This window comes from Moschus berezovskii, chromosome 8, assembly GCF_049115385.1.
Source record: "Moschus berezovskii isolate FMDL1 chromosome 8, NW_MosBer_1.0, whole genome shotgun sequence".
Lineage (NCBI taxonomy): Eukaryota > Metazoa > Chordata > Mammalia > Artiodactyla > Moschidae > Moschus > Moschus berezovskii.
The window spans coordinates 98439453-98457851 of NC_142467.1; the positions used below are offsets into that span (position 1 = coordinate 98439453).

The 18399-nt window shown below is 50.8% G+C and overlaps 1 protein-coding gene across 1 annotated transcript; it reads right to left on the bottom strand.

The window, feature by feature from the left end:
* Nucleotides 1-8845: 8845 nt before the first annotated feature.
* MRPL4 (mitochondrial ribosomal protein L4) lies at nucleotides 8846-18197 on the bottom strand. The gene is made up of 9 exons (XM_055430823.2): nucleotides 17884-18197; nucleotides 17731-17797; nucleotides 17503-17653; nucleotides 14115-14166; nucleotides 12111-12228; nucleotides 11091-11197; nucleotides 10843-10952; nucleotides 10687-10763; nucleotides 8846-9642 (listed from the first exon to the last, which is right to left on the bottom strand). Exons 1-9 carry the CDS (start codon nucleotides 17938-17940, stop codon nucleotides 9497-9499), a joined length of 885 nt encoding a protein of 294 aa, XP_055286798.1. The 5' UTR covers nucleotides 17941-18197; the 3' UTR covers nucleotides 8846-9496.
* Nucleotides 18198-18399: the final 202 nt, after the last annotated feature.

Sequence of the window (18399 nt, forward strand, 5' to 3'; positions counted from 1 at the left end):
AAGCAAACAGTAATGAAAGAGCCTCTAGATGAAGGTGAAAGAGGAGAGTGAAAAAGCTGGCTTAAAACTCAGCATTCAAAAAATGAAGATCATGGCATCTGGTCCCATCACTTCATGGCAAATAGATGGGGAAACGATGGAAACAGTGACAGGCTTTATTTTCTTAGGCTCCAAAATCACTGTGGACGGTGACTGTACCAATGAAATTAAAAGATGCTTGCTCCTTAATGGCAAACCTAAACAGCTTACTAAAAACCATTTAGGAATCCTGACAGGATTTTTGCCTACAAAGGTTGGTATAGTCAAAGCTATGGTTTTTCCAGTAGTCTCGTATGGATGTGAGAGCTGGACAATAAAAAAGGCTGAGCACCAGAGAATTGATGCCTTTGAACTGTGGTGCTGGAGAAGACTCTTTAGAATCCCTTGGGCTGAAAGGAGATCAAACCAGTCAATCCTAAAGGAAATCAGTCTGAATATTCACTGGAAGGACTGATGCTGAAGCTGAAGTTTAGCACCTAATGCAAAGAGCCAACCCATTGGAAAAGACCCTGATGCTGGGAAAGATTGAAGGCAGAAGGAGAAGGGTTCAACAGAGGATGAGATGGTTGGATGGCATCACCATCTCAATGGACATGCATTTGAGCAAGTTCTGGGAGATTGTGAAGGACAGGGAAGTCTGGAGTGCTGCAGTCCATGCAGTCTCAAAAAGTAGGACACGACTGAGTGACTGAACAACAAGAAGAAGGAGGGAAGATCCAGCACAACCAAAAATAAACAAGTAAATTTTTTTTTAAGTTTTTTTAAAAAAGAGCCTACTGTGAGCCAAGTGTCATTCCAGGTGTTGGGAACACAGTAATGAACAGAATAGACCAAATTTCTTGCTGTCATGCAGAGATCATTTATTAATAGTTGGAGCAACAGAAACAAAAATACAATATGTAAAGGTGGTCCATTGGCTAAAACTCTACTGTCCAAATGCTGGGGCCTGGGTACTATCCCTGGTCAGGGAACTAGATCCCATGTGGCATAACTGAGTTTGCATGCCACAACTAAAGATTCCCCAAGTGGACACAGAAGATGGAGAATGGCCCAAGTGGCAACTAAGACTTGACACAGCTAAATAAATACACAAATATATATATATATATATATATATATATATGGAGATCTAGCTTGTGCTTAATTCTAAGAGAAAAATAAAGCAGGGAAGGGAATAGGAAATGTCAGGATTCCTAAAGCAATAAATAGAGTATTGTGGGAAAGACTGAGAAGGTGACATTGATCAAGAAACGGAGGGAGGTGAGGAGGGAATCCTAACAATATCAGGGAAGGAATGTACCAGGCAGAGCTCGCTGGATGTGCAAAGGCCCTGAGGTAGGAACTGCCTTAAAGAACAGCCAGAAGGCTGGTGTGGCTGGAGTGCAATGAGGAAGGGAGGGAATTAGGGGATGAGGAGGGCATGGAGGGGATGGTGTAGAGCAAGGGCTGGGGAGAACTTTGGCTTTTCCTCTGAGAGAAGTGGGATCCATGGAGGATTCTGAGCAGAGGGGAGACACCCCTGACTTGGGAGATTACAGGCACCCTCTTGAGACCGCAGGAGCTACGGTTGGGGGTGGGGTGGGTGGAGGACTGGGCGGAATCAGGAAACTGGGAGCAGTGATGGTGCCTAGAGTGGACAGTGAGGACCAGAGATGTGGTTCAGTTTGGCATTCATCCTGGCAGCAGGGCACATCGCACTTGATGCGTGGTCCTGCTCTGATGTCCTGAGAGGGTGGAGGGCCATTTCCTGAGATAGAAAATGGGATGATAATGGGGGACAGTTTAGCAGAAAAATGTGTGCCCCCAGTCTACAATCTGTTTGTGCTTTCTTGAAAGAAAGGGAAGCAGATGCTCCCCCATCCCCTTTCCGCAGCCATCAGGAAGGGCAGGGCTTCCTCCAGGGTGTCAGGCAGTCTCAGGAAGGTAAGAATGGTCCCACTGAAGACCAGAGGCTGTGCACCAGGGCAGAAGTACCCAAACCCCACTCCAGGCACTGTGCCTGCTCGGAACTCATCTTGTGCTCTGGTGTGACCACCTTGCTGTTCCCTTGACCTGGAATGCCCTTTCTCTCATCCCTGATGGGGCCAACCTTTTCTTGTGGCCTCAGCCTCCTCTTAACAAGCTTTCCCGAGGATTTGCCTGGTGGTACAGTAGATCAGAATCTGCCTGTCAATGCAGGGGACACTGGTTCCTTCCCTGGTCCAGGAAGATCCCACATGCCTCGGAGCATTTAAGCCCAGGCACCAAAACTGCTGAGCCCGAGTGCTGCAGCTACTGAAGCCGTCACACCTAGAGCCTGTGCTCCAACGAGAGGAGCCGCTGCGATGAGGAGCCGGCTCACCCAACTAGAAAAAAACCTGTGCAATAATGAAGACCCAGCGCGACCATAAATAAATACATACATACGTAAACAATGAAAATAAAAAAACTTTGCCAGTGCTCCCCTACTCGCTGGCCCCTTCCATCCTGGGCCACAGCCTAATCATTCCCTGTCACTTGCTTTAATGAATACAGTGAATGAGTATTCACTGGTTGAAATTCTTTGGACTGACTTGATTATATCACCTCCATTTGCGTGAGTGCCAGAAGGCCAGGGAATCTCTCAGCCTCAGCACCTGAATCAATGTCCAGTCATTAGAGGCACACGGTCAATAGTATTGGTTGAATGAATGAACTTCCTATTCTCTGAGCATTCCGTACATGCTATTCTTCCAACCCAGGATTCCTTTCCCACTGCTTTTATGGGAGGTACTAGAGGGTTTCATCCCCCAGGTTGTAACAGGGCTAGGAACACAAGGTCCAGACATCTTTTTACTTTTTTGGCTCCCAGACTCTTCGTTTTAGCGAGCAGGCTTTAGTAGTTGCACATTCAGGCTTAATTGCCCTGTGGCAAGTTCCTTGACTAGGGATCAAACCCGCAACCCCTTCATTGGACAGTGGATTCTTAACCATTGGACCACCAGGAAAGTCCTCTTTCCTTTTTTTTTAAAAGCTACAAGTTTGCAAGAACTCAGTTTCCTGACCTGGGATTGAACCCGGCCCCTGAAATAAAGGTGCCAAGTCCCAAACACTGGATCACCAGGGAATTCTCAGCTATCTTTTCAAAAGAACAGCTTTGTTTCCTTCAGATAAATACCCAGGAGAGGAATGCCTGGAGTATACCTTAGCTCTATATATTTATTCAAATAGAGTTGACTTATCATGTTTTGGGTAGTCCTAGTTTTAATTTTCTGAGGAACCTCCATACTGTTCAGGCCCTAGTCTGAGTAACATTCCATTGTAAGGCCAAATCAAGTTTTGTTTTTCATTAATGGAATGACTTTGGTAGTTTCCACCTTTTGGCTATTCTGAATCATGGTGCTATCAGCATTCCTGTACAAGTGTTTATATGAACATCTTTTCATTTCTTTTGGGTGTCTACCTGGGAGTGGAAATGTTGAGTCACATGGTAATTTCGTGTTGAATGTTTTGAGGAACTGTGAGACTGTTTTCCCTGACAGCTGTACCATTTTACATTCCCAACAGCAATGTACAAAGACTCCAGGGTTCCAATTTCTCCGCATCTTTGCCAACATATATTTTGTTAATTATTATGGTGATTGTCATCCTAATGGATGTGTATTAGTGGCTTAGTCGTGTCCAACTATGTGACCCAATGTAATGTAGCCCACCAGGCTCCTCAGTCCATGGAATTCTCCAGGCAAGAATACTGGACTGAGTAGCCATTGCCTTCCCTAGGGGATCTTCCTAACGCAGGGACTGAACCCAGGTCTCCTGCCACCAGAGTGGGAATTGGTATCTCACTGTGGTTCCCCAGTCCTTCTGACATGTCCAGTGGACGAGCCCAAAACAGAGCTGTGATGTGTGGCTGTGATGTGTGGCTGTGATGTGTGGGGACCAGCCAGTGCTGAGGGGATGGGCCAAAGGGCACAGCCACCAGCTGTGACCTCGAGAAGCCCCTTCCCCTGGTGATAACTTGATGGCCTCAGCTGCAGAAAGGGATAGTAATGCATCCTGCAAAGTGTGGGAGTGAGGTTTCAGTAAGACCATCAGGGACTGCTGTGGTGGTCCAGTGGCTAAGAATCCACCTTCCAATGCAGGGGACACAGGTTCAACCCCTGGTCCAGGAAGACTCCACGTGCCTCGGGGCAACTAGCTGGTGTTCCACAAATAGAGCCCACGCTCTAAAGCCCCTGCTCTGCAAAAAGAGAAGCCACTTTAGTGAGAAGCCCTCAGGCTGCTGCTGCTGCTGCTAAGTCACTTCAGTCGTGTCTGACTCTGTGACCCCATAGACGGAAGCCCACCAGGCTCCGCTGTCCCTGGGATTCTCCAGGCAAGAACACTGGAGTGGGTTGCCATTTCCTTCTCCAAGGTGTGAAAGTGAAAAGTGAAAGTGAAGTCGCTCAGTCATGTCTGACCCTCAGTGACCCCACGGACTGTAGCCTACAACTACAGAATAGCGTCCCCTCCCCACTCCTTGCAACTAGAGAAAGCCTGAAAGCACTAAAGACCCACGCAATCAAAAATAAATAAATAAAAACTAAAAAAAAAAAAAAACAACCCAACATCATTCATGGGACTTCCCTAGTGGTACACTGGTTAAGAATATGCCTTCCAATGCAGGTTCAAGCTTTGCTTAGGGAACTAACATCCCACAAGCCTCAGGGCAACTAAGCCCTTGAAACTACTGAGCTTGTGAACTTTAGAGCCCATGCTCCAAAATAAGAGAAGCCCACTCACCCCAACAAAGACCCGGCACAGCCAAAACAATGAATAAGTAAATAAATAGACAGATAAATAAAATTCAAAGGCCATTTTTGCACAGGGAGAACAGATAGCAGTAGTTGCAAGTTGTCTGTTTCCTTACAACTGAGCTCTGGGAATCCCACCTCTAACTTCCTGCTCAGGACCACAGACTTCCTCCTTTTTCCCCACAGATGAGTTCACTCTCGCATCATGGTTCCTCATAACAGCCCGAGAGTGAAAAGCAAAATTGCATGGCGTGTGGATGTTGATCGGAACAGAACTCGGCTCCTCCATCCACTCAGTTCAGTTCAGTTCAGTCGCTCAGTCGTGTCCGACTCTTTGTGACCCCATGGACTGCAGCACACAGGCTTTTCTGTCCATCACCAACTCCCGGAGCTTATTCAAACTCACGTCCATCGAGTCGGTGATGCCATCCAACCATCTCATCCTCTGTCGTCCCCTTCTCCTCCTGCCTTCAATCTTTCCCAGCATCAGGGACTTTTCAAATTGAGTCGGTTCTTCCCAACAGGTGGCCAAAGTATTGGAGTTTCAGCTTCAGCATCAGTCCTTCCAATGAATATTCAGGACTGATCTCCTTTAGGATGGACTGGTGGGAGCTCCTTGCAGTCCAAGGGACTCTCAGAGTCTTCTCCAACACCACAGTTCAAAAGCAGCAATTCTTCGGCCCTCAGCTTTCTTTATAGTCCAGCTCTCACATCCATACATGACTACTGGAAAAACCATAGCTCACTGAAAGTTCATTCTGTGGCGGACTCTGCCATGCCACTGGCTATGAATCCTGCCTGGAACTCAGGTCCACATCAGCTTCACGTCCAAATCTCTGAACTTGGTGTTGGATGGGAGCCCAGGTCAGGCTTCTCCCAGCTGGAGGCCCTGCTAGTGCAGAAGGGCCTGGTCCGCCAGCTGTTGACCCTCTGTCTGTCCCCTTGCCTCCTCTCACCAGCCTTTGGGTCTCTCCTACCGAGGTGTAAGGAGGCACCACAGGGCAGTTTCCCCTGGGCTGGCGGCTTCCCCTTCCTTAGGTTCCCCAGCGGTGTGCTCGTGTTCTGAGCAGCTTTTTGAGGTTTCTTCTTTCCTGGGTACATCGTTGCTAAGATGGAGGCATCTTTTCTTTTCTTTTTCTGTGGCCGCATCCTGAGCCATGGAACCTGCACCCCCTGCAGTGGAAGCGGAGCCTTAACCACTGGATCACCAGGAAAGTCCTGAGATGGAGGCATCTTTTTTCTTAAATGTATTATTACTATTGGTTGTCTGCTCCAGGTCTTCCTAGGTGGCACTAGTGGTAAATAACTTGCCTATCAATGCAGGAGACATAAGAGCCTGGGGTTTGATCCCTCGGTTGGGAGGATTCCCTGGAGGAGGGTACAGCAACCCACTCCAGTGTAGTTTACTTGAAGAATCCCATGGACAGAGGAGCCTGGTGGGAGTACAGTCCATAGGATCACAAAGAGTTGGACATAACAGCATGCACACATCACCGGGTATTAGTTGCAGCATGTGGGATCTAGTTCCCTGACCAGGTTTCAAACCCATATCCCCTTACCTTGAGAGAGCAGAGTCTTAGCCACTGGATCACCAATGAAGTCTGAGATGGAGGTATCTTTGGTGTGGGCTGTGGCTCTTTTCTCAGCCCTTGGGGTCCTCCTATCCTCTCATGTCTCCTATTAGGCTTCCATGTGTATGTCGCCCAGTCATGTCCGACTCTTTGCAACCCAGTGGACTGAAGCCTGCCAGGCTCCTCTGTCCATGGTATTCTCCAGGCAAGAATACTGGAGTGGGTATCCATTCCCTCTTCAGGGGATCTTCCGGACCCAGGGATGCACCCCAGGTCTCCTGCATTACAGGCAGATTCTTTACCATCTGAGCCACCAGGGAAGCCCAGTGGGCCTCCATGCTGACCATCAATAAGCAGACACCTTCACTGCACATCAGAGCCTCCTGCCTCTCACCCTCTGGATCTCCTGGGGGTCAGTTCCCAGCAATATTAGTTCATTTGAGTTTTCTTAAGCCTGATCAGGCTCAGCTTGGGCGTTCTGCCTTCAGGGATGTTTTTCAAAGTTTGTGAAGACACTTTGCTCTCTGAGCTCTGGGTTAACCCATGTCGTAAGAGGGTGTGATAAGGTTTGCTTGTTTTTTGGCCATGCTGTGTATCATGTGGGATCTTAGTTCCCTGACCAGGTATTGAATCTGGTCTCCAGCAGTGTAAGTATGGAGTCCCAGACACTGGACCACCAGGGAAGTCCCCCTTACTCCCTGTCACGGGTTCAACTACTTCTCTCCCCAGGGAGAGGGGGGAAAGTACTGACCCCAGATTGTGATCTTATTTTGAAACAGGGTTTTTGCAGATGATCAAGTTCAGTTGAGGTCATTAGGATGGGCCCTAACTCAACTTGACCAGTGCTCTTATAAAAAGGGGAAATCTGAACACACACACACACAGACAACACCATTTGAAGATGAGGACAGAGATCAGGGTGATGGATCAAGCCAAGAAATGCCAAGGATGCCAAAAAACCTCCAGAAGCTAGGGGAGAGGGGTGGGACAGACCTTGCCTCATAGACTCAGAAGGAATCACCCCTGCCCACTTTTTTGGGGGGAAGGGATGCTCTGTAAGGTGTTTGGGGATCTTAGTTCCCTGACCAGGGATCAAACCCATGCCCCCTGCAGTAGACTGAGTCATAACCACTGGCCCACAAGGGAATTCCCGATCCTGCCAACATCTTTTTCTTTTGTTGCACCAACTCTTTAATTGTGGCATGTGGGATCTAGTGCCCTGACCAGGGATCAAACCGAGGCCTCTTGCATTGAGACCATGGAGGCTTAGCCACTGGACCACCAGGGGAGTCCTCCAACCTTGCCAACATCCTGCTCTTGGACCTCTGGTTTCCAGAAGTGTGAGATAGTACCGTTCTATTGTTGAAGCCCTAGTTTTTGTGTGTTCAGTCATGTCTGACTCTTTGTGACACCATGGACCGTAGCTCACCAGGCTCCTCTGTCCATGGAATTTCCCAGGCAAGAATACTGGAGTGGGTTGCCATTTCCTTCTCTGAGGGATTTCCCGATCCAGAGATGGAACCTACGTCTCTTGCATCCCCTGCATTGGCAGGCGGATTCTTTACCACAGAGCCCTCCTAGTCTGTCATGCTTTACGGTAGCCAAGAAACACACACATTTTATGCCCTGATTATTAGAAAGCACATTCTAGGCCCCAGGTCATTTTTTCTGATGACTTTTTCCACCCTTGATCTGGTTGAGGGATTCCAGTGTGGGGTAACAGGTTCTGACTGCTTTCTTCAGTTTCCTGACGGCCATGTTGTGCACAACTGAGCCCCATTAAACATGGGGAGACAACACCACATGAGGCTGGGTGCTGTCAGGACAACAGATGTGTCTTTCTTGGGGCCTCGATGTCCCTGCAGAGCTAGTGACAGGCACAGGCAGAAGCTGGTAATGGTTTGGGTTTAGCCCAGCATTTCCCACCCAGCCTCTGTACCCTTTCCTACTACTGGCTCCAAATAGCTTTATCTTCTTAAAATATTTAAAAAATTATTAAAAAAAATGGAAACATAGTTGATTTACAATGCTGTGTTACTTTCACGTGGACAGCAAAGTGGTTCAGCTATACATGCACGTATGTGGGATCTTGGTTCTCCGACCAGGGGTTGAACTTGCACCTCCTGTATGGAACAACAGAGTCTTAACCACTGGACAGCCAGGGAAGTCCCAGATTTTTCTTTTTCCCTGAATCAAATTTGAAACTTTAAGGATCACAATTTTTGTCCACTGAGGATGTTCAAAGAATGTGTTGTGAGCTCTCAAGGGATTCCCAAGAGGCATTCCAGAGATGTTTTCGGCAGCAGGCTGCCCAGTTGATGGGTCTCTTTGGCCGCCTTGATGGGCCTGCAGGCCAGATGGCAGTTTCAGCCAACTTTAAAGAAACTGACCACATTATTCTGTAGTCTGTGTTGTGACTATTAAAGAGATAATAACTTGGGGGGTAGGGGACAGATAACATCAGCAGACTGCAGAATCAGTATGTCGGCTTGGGGTTTTTAAAAAATATTTATTTGCACATTTACTGACCACACTGATCCTGACTCCGTGTTTAGGGAAAATCCCTGTGATGGAAGTCCCAGTTTCCACATTGTACCCATTTGAGGAATCGGGCCCACAGCTGGATGGAAGGACGGTAATAAACAGGACCACAAGCCCCGTCAGGGATGCGAGCACTTGGTCAGAGTGCCTGGGATTGGGAGGCAGCGCCAGCGGGTACTCAGAGATGGCTGCTTCTCTGCTGCGCGCTCCCCGAGGCTGACTCGCCCTGGCAAAGGTGCTCCTGGGTCATTTCTACAAGTGGGGTCTTGAGGCAGCTAGGTGCCTAGGGACGCTCAGCAACAGGGAAGGCACCGAATGGAATTATTCACAGAATGGCAAGCAGCTGCTGTGCTTCCCCTCTTGGATTACAAAATAAAATTTATCTTACACGAAAGAGAGACGTGGGTCTCCAGCGAGCAGCCCTCTTCCCAGTATTGACGCCTGCTTGGCTGCTCTCTGTGTGTGGCCTCAGCCTCCCACTGGGATCAGGGGGCCTGGGATGGGGAGGCGCCTCCCAAGCCTGCCCAGGGCTTGGCCTGGCTTACAGCAGGAAGGAGGGTGGTCTGTGTGCTCTGGGGGGCGCGGGGTTGGGGCTCAGGGGAAGTCTCGGTAGGGCAGGCGGAAGGGGTAGAGGGGTGTGTAACGTGAGTCATGCCAGAGCAGCTTCTCTTCCAGGAAGGCGACGGTGGGCAGGGTCAGGACCAGGGTCTGGTGTTTGAGCATGCTGTGCACGTTCAGGCCTGGGGGGGCGAGGGGTAAGGAGGCACAGTTAGGACCAGCCCCCCTCCCCCAACAGAGACACTGCAGTCTAGAGTAGGTCCTGAGCCCGGCAGCCTGGGTTCAAACCCTGGCTCAGCTGCTTACCCCTGCAAGACCCTGAGCAAGGGGTGGTCCTCAGCTCGTCAGCCTCAACCAAAACATCCAGGGTCACCCCGCCTCTGCCCTGTCCCAGGGAAGGGTTCCCACCTCACGTTCCCATTGGGGAAACAGATGATAAACAGAGCAGACGAATAAACACAATGTACTGAGGGGGGCCCATGTGGCTGCAGGGAATGATGGGGGGGAGGGGAGGGGAGTGGGGGGAGAGGAGGGCAGCTAGTGCAGGATCTGTGGGCCTCCAGGTAAGTCAGGTTTTCACCCTGAGTGAAGTGGGAGCCCTGGAGGGTGGTGGGCAGAGAAGGGACGGATCTTATTCAGGTGCTCAGGCGCCCTCTGGCGGCCGTAAGTGGGACTGGGAGGGGGTTGTGAGATCAGGACAGATTATGGCAGTTAGCAGGTGCCTGGGACCAGGGCAGAGGCGACAGAGTGGGAGATGCTGGGGGCTGGCCCAAGGTGGTGAGAAGTTATTGGATCCTGGACATGTTCACAGACAGAGTTGACAGGGTGGGCTAACAGACTGGGGTGGAGGAAGGAGGTCTTAGGCGCCGCGATGACTATGAGACCCCCATGTGCTGCTGTCCAGGAGGCAGCTGGGCCCACAATCAGGAGGCCAAAAGTGGGCTCTGGGGACTAGTCAACCCTCGATGGATGGGGGCACCTTCTCAGGACAGCTCTGATCCTGTGTATCTGAATGAGGGAGCAGCCAGGGGGCCCTCGGACTCACTCCACCCCAGCACTGAAACCCAAGCTGGGACTGACCTCAGAGTGTTTCTTTAAGAAAGACATCATTCTCCCAGGGCTGAGCCAGCTGGGGGTTGGGTGGGGGAGGGTGGTCACTGCCCAGGGCCGCTAGGTGATTGAGTTATAGATACAGGATGTGAACTGGCCCGAGGCCCTTTGCTCACCGATAGCAGGGACCAGGTTGAAGGTCTTGAGCCCGGATGTGGCTGCTACAACATTCTGGGGCATGTCCTCATGTTCTCTGAAATAGAGGCCAGGAGGTGAGCCCTGCCAAGGATGGAGCCCAGCCCCCCAGCCCCTGCCCAGTGCAGCCCCCTCACAAGTCTACAAAAAGGACAGAGTCGCCCCAGCGGCGGTAGCGGGCCAGGTCCATCAGGTACTGGGGGTCTGCGGTGGGCAACTCCAGGGAATCCACGATGTGCAGGTCGTCCTGGTGGGAGGGAAGGACGGGCTGAGTCTCCTACTGCCCCCCGGAGCCACTTGGGCACCCCTGCAGCTACTCAGGCTCCCCCACCCCCACAGGCCACATCCCAGCACACAGTGGCTCCCGCAGGATTGGGGCTGTTACCTGGGCCAGCTTGACGGTCAGCGCCACCTTGAGGCCTTGCACCCGCACTTTCATGGGCAGCATGTAGTAGTAGCTCGTGGGGCCCCGGGGGCCATGGGCGACACCTCCTGCAGGGGCAGAGGGATGTGTGAATGGGTGAAGGCCCCAGCTGGGCTTGGAGGTCAGAGATCTGCCCCAGTGGTGAGCCCAGACGTGGGGGGAAGGAGACTGCTGGCAGCCAGGCTGAAGTGCAACAAAGAGGGTGGGGGTGTCAGGGAGGGATGGGGAGCGGAGGATGGATCAGGAACCACCTGGGACAGGTAACTTCGCCTCAGAGGAGCCTGGCGTCCTCAGCCATCAATCCCTGAGTGAGGATAATTCTACTTGGCTGCTCCCCCTGCTGGGGCCTGGGAGGCAGCAGGGGACCTGATAGCATCCCTCCCTCGTTTATATTCAGACTGAGGCTTGATCGTAGAAGGAATCAGGGTTGTGTGGGGCAGCACAAGGGGATTCAGGGGGTGGGGGGGACTCAAAGAGGATCATGGAGGGCTTCCTGGAGGAGGCAAGGCCCAAACACAAGGGAAAGTGAAAGTTGCTCAGTTGTGTCCTACTCTGCGACTCCATAGTCCATGGAGTTCTCCAGGCCAGGATACTGGAGTGGGTAGTCATTCCCTTCTCCAGGGGATCTTCCCAACCCAGGGAAGGTTGAGAGGAATTGGCCAGGCAAATGGAAGATGACTGAGTCAGCTCTATCTGGTCAGGAAGGCGTGGAAGGGACAGCGGGGAGAGGGGGTCTGCAGCCACCAGGGCCTGGAAGGCCAAGATGAGGGGCTCAGACTTCACACAGGAGCTAGGAGGCTTGGGAAGGTCCCTCTGAGTGCTGTGTGAAGTGTGGGCCAGGAGAGGTGAGCTGGGAGGTGCGGCAGAAAGGGGCTGTGGCCACGGCCTGATGAGAGGTTGAGGCCAGAGCTGCGGGGACTTGCGGGGAAGTGCACAGTCTCGCCAACCTCTGACCGCACACATGTGGGCAGACCTGCTCACCTCCTCGCCAGATTGGGGAGCGGATGCTGCCGTGTCTGGCTCTCCCACTGCCTTTTTGCTGCCAGGGCTTCCGGCCACCTCCCCGCACCTCGGCCCTGGTCTTGGTCTTGGCGTAGCTCTGTGGGCACAGAGTGAGGAGAGAGTCAGGTTCACCAGGCAGATGCCATCGCAGCCGAAAGGCACCAGGCCCGTGGACAGGGCAGTGAGCCGGGAGGGTCGGCTGCTGCAGGGGAGCTGGAGAGGAGGCACAGAGGCTGGGGCTCCATCAGGACAAGCATAGAGTGCTTTGGGAGGGAGGGAGGGATAAAAAAGTGAAGAGTTCCCTCTTCCTCAAGAACGTCAGCCTCAGAAGGGCAGGGGCGCTGCTGCCTGGCACACAGTAGGTGCTTCGTAGTTCCTGAATGATTTCAATGTGGTTGTAAATAAAAGGAAGGTAAGGGTGACTTAGCAGCAGCAGCAGCAGCAAGGGCTTCCCTGGTGGGCCAGTGGATAAGAATCCGTCTTGCAATGCAAGGGAAACTGGTTCAATCCATGGTCCCGGAAGATTCCCACATGCCTTGGGACAACTAAGCTTGTGTGCCACAATTGAAGCCCACCCCCTGCTAGAGTCCATGCTCTGAAACAAGTAAAGCCACTGCAATGAGAAGCTGGTACAACATAACAAAGATTAGCCCCTGTTCGCCGAAACTAGTGAAGTCAGCATGCAACAATGAAGATCCTGCACAGCCAAAAATAAAATAACTAAATAAATATATGTGTGTTTTTTAACAAAAAGAGAAGAAAACAACCTAATTTTTTTAAAAAAAGGAAGGTGGGGGAATTCCCTGGCAGTCCAGTGATTAGGACTCTGTGCAGGGGGCCTGGGTTCAATCCCTGGTTTGGAAACTAAGATCCCACAAGCCATGTGGCAAAAAAAATAAGAATAAAATAAAATTTTAAAAAATGAAAGGAAGGTGGGATATGGGGAAAGATGCGGGGTTTAGAATCAGGGAGAGGTGTGGGGTGGGGGATCCTGTGAGGCTTCCAATGCCAGGCTGATGACTTCATTCTCAGGGCCATGGGGAGCCAGGCAGGGCTCACAAGACACAAGGTGGCCACATGAAAGGCAGGGACCCTGACTGAGAATGGCATCTTCCATGCTCTTGGCACAAAATCCAAACACCCCACGTTGCCCCTGCTGGCCTCCAGGGCCACCCTGTGCTCCCTCTGATCCCACAGGCTTTGCCCGTGCTGCTCCCACTCCCTCCATGCCAGCCCCACTGCCCCCTCTACCTACTTAGCTCCTACCTATCACACACCTGAGGTTAAACGCTCCTTTCTTCTGAGACAACTCCTTAATGATACATTTACAGGCATGACTGTTTGACTCCCATTCTCCCATTCTGACTAGACTGGGAGCTTCATGAGGGCAGGGACCTTGCCTGTCATGTCCCCTAGCATAATGGCCAGTACTCAGTGGGTGTTCAGAAAATGCCTAGTGGGAATTCCCTGGTGGTCCAGTGGCTAAGAATCCTCAGCAGCCTGGGGAGGGAGTGGGGGCTACAGTCCATGGGGTTGCAAAGAGTCGGACACAACTGAGCAACTGAGCACGCAGGCACAGACTAGGGCTTCGACAATAGAACTGTACTGTCCCACACTTTTGGAAGCAAGAGGTCCAAGATCAAAATGTTAGCAGGGTTGGAGACTCCCCTCGAGGTCCAGTGGCCAAGCCTCCATGCTTCCAGTGCAGGGGGCCTGGGTTCAATCCCTGGGCAGGGAGCTGGATCCCACATGACAGAGGAAAGACCCAGAGCAGCCCAACAAATAAATAAAGGTATGAGTATAATCAGTAATACATAAATCTTAAAATAATTCTCAGTGCTCACATTTAAGAAAAAAGAAAATGGCCCATTAGGGAATGGTTCAGGAGAGAGAAAATGGGGCCTGAGCCAGCCATCCAGAGAAGACACAGCAGGACCTTCCTCTGCCTCCACCTCACCCCACCTGCCCTGCCCAGGCACTCACAATTCTCTTGAAGTTCTTCTGCCAGATGGCAACCTGGTGCAGGATATCCAGCCTGCGAAGGAAGGATATATAAGAGGGCCGCGTGCACTTAAAACCCTCCCTGCTCCATGAAATGAAAACCCAGGGCTCCTCCCACCCACATCCAGGGCCCTGTGTGGTCCGCTCCAGTCCCTCTCTGGGCCCACCTCGCACTACCTCCAGCCATGCTCCACGTCCGTTCTGTCAATTCTTTACAGACTAGCTTGCCTCTCTAACCCTATGCTGTCCCGTACAGTGGATGGCCATATGTGCAGCTGCTGCTGCTGCTAAGTCGCTTCAGTCGTGTCCGACTCTGTGCGACCCCAAAGACAGCAGCCGACCAGGCTCCGCCGTCCCTGGGATTCTCCAGGCAAGAACACTGGAGTGGGCTGCCATTTCCTTCTCCAATGTGTGAAAGTGAAAGGTGAAAGTGAAGTCGCTCAGTCGTGTCCGACTAGTAGCGACCCCATGGACTGCAGCCCACCAGGCTCCTCTGTCCATGCGATCCTCCAGGCATCTACTGAAGCCCTAAAAAGTGGCCAGGGCCACACGACGGTATTTCATATTTTTTAAAAAATATTTATTTATTTTGGGTTTCCCTGATGGTTCAGTGGTAAAGAATCTGCCAGCCAATGTATGTTCGATCCCTAGGATGGGAAGATCCCACATGCCTAGGAGCAACTAAGCTCATGGGCCACAACTACTGAGCCTGTGCTCTATAGAGCCCAGGGGCTACAAGTACGAAAGCCTGGGCGCCCTAGAGCCCATGGTCTGCAACAAGAGAAGCCACTGCAATGAGAAGCCCGTGCACCGCAACTACAGAGTAGCCCCTGCTCGCCAGAACTAGAGAAAAGTCCATGCGGCATTGAAGACCCAGAGCAGCCAAAAATTAACAAATAAAATTTTCAAATGTATTTATTTAATTGACTGCAACAGGTCTTAGTTGTGGCATGTAGGATTTTTAGTTTTGACATGTGAACTCTGAGTTGTGGCATAAAGGATCTAGTTCCCTGCCCAGGGATCCAACCCGGGCCCCCTGCACTGGGAGTGCAGTCTTAGCCCCTGGATCACCAGGGAAGTCCCAACATTTTAGATTTATCAGGCCAAATGAAATATAATACTGAAATCAATCTTACTTGTCTCTTGCCATTTGAAAGAAAATGTGGCTACTGGAAGAACTGAAATTACACATGGGGCTCACGTTGGACAGGGGTGCCAGGCTGGTGTGCCAAGGGTTGGCAAACGATGGCTTGGTTCAGTTCAGTTGCTCAGTCGTGTCTGACTCTTTACAACCCCATGGACTGCAGCATGCCAGGCCTCCCTGTCCATCACCAACTCCCTGAGCCTACTCAAACTCTTGTCCATTGCATCAGTGATGCCATCCAACCATCTCCTCTGTCATCCCCTTCTCCTCCTGCCTTCAATCTTTCCCAGCATGAGTTTTTTCAAATGAGTCAGTTCTTCCCAACAGGTGACCAAAGTATTAGAGTTTCAGCATTAGTCCTTCCAATGAATATTCAGGACTGATTTCCTTTAGGATAGACTGGTTGGGTCTCCTTGCAGTCCAAGGGACTCTCAAGAGTCTTTTCCAACACCACAATTCCAAAGCAGCAATTCTTCAGCGCTCAGCTTTCTTTATAGTCCAACTCTCACATCCATACATGACTACTGGCTTTGACTAGACTTTGACTAGCTTTGACTAGACGGACCTTTGTTGGTAAAGTAATGTCTCTACTTTTTAATATGCTGTCTAGGTTGGTCATAGTTTTTCTTACAAGGAGCAAGCGTCTTGTAGTCACCATCTGCAGTGATTTTGGAGCCCCCAAAAATAAAGTCTCTTACAGTTTCCCTTGTTTCCCCATCTATTTGCCATGAAGTGATGGGACTGGATGCCATGATCTTAGCTTTCTGAATGTTGAGTTTTAAGCCAACTTTTTCACTCTCCTCTTTCACTTTCATCAGGAGGCTCTTTAGTTCTTCTTCACTTTCTGCCATAAAGGTGGTGTCATCTGCATATCTGAGGTTATTGATATTTCTCCCAGCAATCTTGATTCCAGCTTGTGCTTCATCCAGCCCGGCATTTCAAATGATGCATTTTATGGTTAGAAAGGCCAGGTCTGGCCTGCTGCCTGTTATTGTAAATATGTTTGACTAGAACACTGCCACGCTCATACACTTACTCATTGTGTACGGCTGCTTTTGTACTACATCGGCAAAGATGAGTAGTCGCCATGAAGACATTACAGCCTTCAAAGCCTATAATATTTACTCCCTGGCTCTTTACAGAAGTTTGCCGTCCTAGCTCTAGACTGGGAGTAACATCAGCAACCTCAGTGCTCATTCACTGCTATATCCCTGACACCCAGAATGGAATCTGGCACCTGGTAAGCACTTCCTAAGTATTTACAGAATAAATAAAATGCTTTCTCTCTTTTTTTTTTTTTACCTTGCAGCATGTGGGATCTTATTTCCCCAACCAGTGATGGAACCCATGCCCCCTGCAGTGGGAGCTCAGAGTCTTAACCACCAGAGAAGTCCCAAAATACATTGTTTTTAATTTTTTTTCCTTTGGTCACCCCTTAGCAGATTAGGATTCTGTAAAAACAGGGGACAAACCATACAAACATTATAGTAATAAATTAACAGCAGTTATAGCAGTTATTATCTGCCAGACACAGTAAACATAAGAGATATCAAACTCCTTTGCAAGCGAAAACTTAGTCCTGGGAATTGGCCCATATACTGTTGAGTATATAGTTTACAAGCTATGTGACCATAGGCAGATTTCTTAACTTGCCTGTGCTGTTTCTTTAGCTACAAAATAAGAATAAAAAAATAATAAAAAGGAATTCCCTGGCAGCCCAGTGGTTAGGACTTTTCACTTTCACTATGGAGGGCCTGGGTTCACTCCCTGGTCAGTGGACTAAGAGTCCACAAACCACACGGCAAAAAAAAAAAAAAAAAGAAGTTAAAATAAAATAAAATGTAAATAGGCTGAGCCAGACACACACTGTTAGTGCCCATTTTTGCAAAAACCAATAACAGCAACAATAATCAACATTTCTATAGACCGTATTATGGGCCAGAATTATCTCATTTAATCTCTTGAGGTTTGACAGAATGGAGACATTGAAACACAGGGGGAAGGTAGGATTCCAATCCAGTCACTCGGGATACAGAGCCCTGTGCCCTTAACCCACAGAGAACGTTACCTCTCAACCCTCACCTTCACACAACTCTGAAGCAAGAAAAACCGTCATTCCCTTTTGACAGCTGGAGAAAATGATGCTCGAACCCAGGTCATCCTGATTGCTAAACCCCCGATCCTCGTCCCTCTACCACCCAGTTCACCATTTCAGCTCCCACTGACCTGGGCGCCGTGGAGAAAACGTCTGGGTGCAGTTCGGTCAGACCCACGCGCTCCTGCTCATAGCCCCGCAGAGATTCAACCCAGGCCTGCACGGGACGCCGGTGAAGGGGTACCGGGAGCTCGCACCTGCGCAGCACGGGTGCCTGGGGACCTGGAACGATTGGGAAGTCAGGAGTAAGGGTCAGAGTTCCCAGTCGTCACCCTTCCTGGGGTGATCAGCAACCTCACCTGCGCTCGCCAAGGGTTCTGGTTTCTCCGCCGGCTGCACTGCCTCTTCTGCCAGCGCGTTCAGGCCCTGTAAACGGTGGGCGGGAATGAGAGAGAACCCCCCGGGCCCTCCAACTTGTATCCTCCGACCCCGCCCTCCGTCCCCGGCCTCACCCGGCAGCCCCTGGGCCGAAGCCAGGCCCGGGCCCCCGCCCGGACTAGCTGCTGCATCTTCGCGTAGCTCTCCACGCTTAGACAGGTCAAGGCTTCCTCTGGAGTCTCGCGACGCCTCGAGATGACGTCACGCCCGCGACACCGCCAGCTGGCGTTGCTTTCGGCGCGCGTCAGGCAAGAGCGAGGACCACGGGGCTCGCCTTAGCGTGCCCCCACCTCCGCCCGAAGACTAACCCCCCAAACCCCAATTTTCTCTGCAGGCCTAAGAACCCTCTGCAACCCCGGGAGTGCGAACCCACAGTGAGAAACATCACCCCTTCTTCGGTCCCGCCCCCGAAGAGCCAGAGGGAATCCAGCCAATGAAACCTCCCTACTCAAAGGACACGTTCCTCATTCAGCCAATGAGCTGTTAAGTGTGAAAAAAAAAAGTTCTGGGGCGGGCACTAAAGGGAATATGGCCAATAGTTGTTACGCTTTTATGTCGGCCGCGCCCTCTAGGTCCCGCCCCATTGGGGC

Excerpts from the sequence above, each read along its gene's own strand:
- MRPL4 (XM_055430823.2), bottom strand. The coding sequence starts at position 17,940 with ATGCAGCAGCTAGTCCGGGCGGGGGCCCGGGCCTGGCTTCGGCCCAGG. Across the intron at positions 11,198-12,110 it reads CTCCCCAATCTGGCGAGGAG|GAGGTGTCGCCCATGGCCCC; the intron begins GTGAGCAGGTCT and ends CTGCCCCTGCAG. Across the intron at positions 10,764-10,842 it reads TCTGTCCTTTTTGTAGACTT|AGAACATGAGGACATGCCCC; the intron begins GTGAGGGGGCTG and ends CCTCTATTTCAG.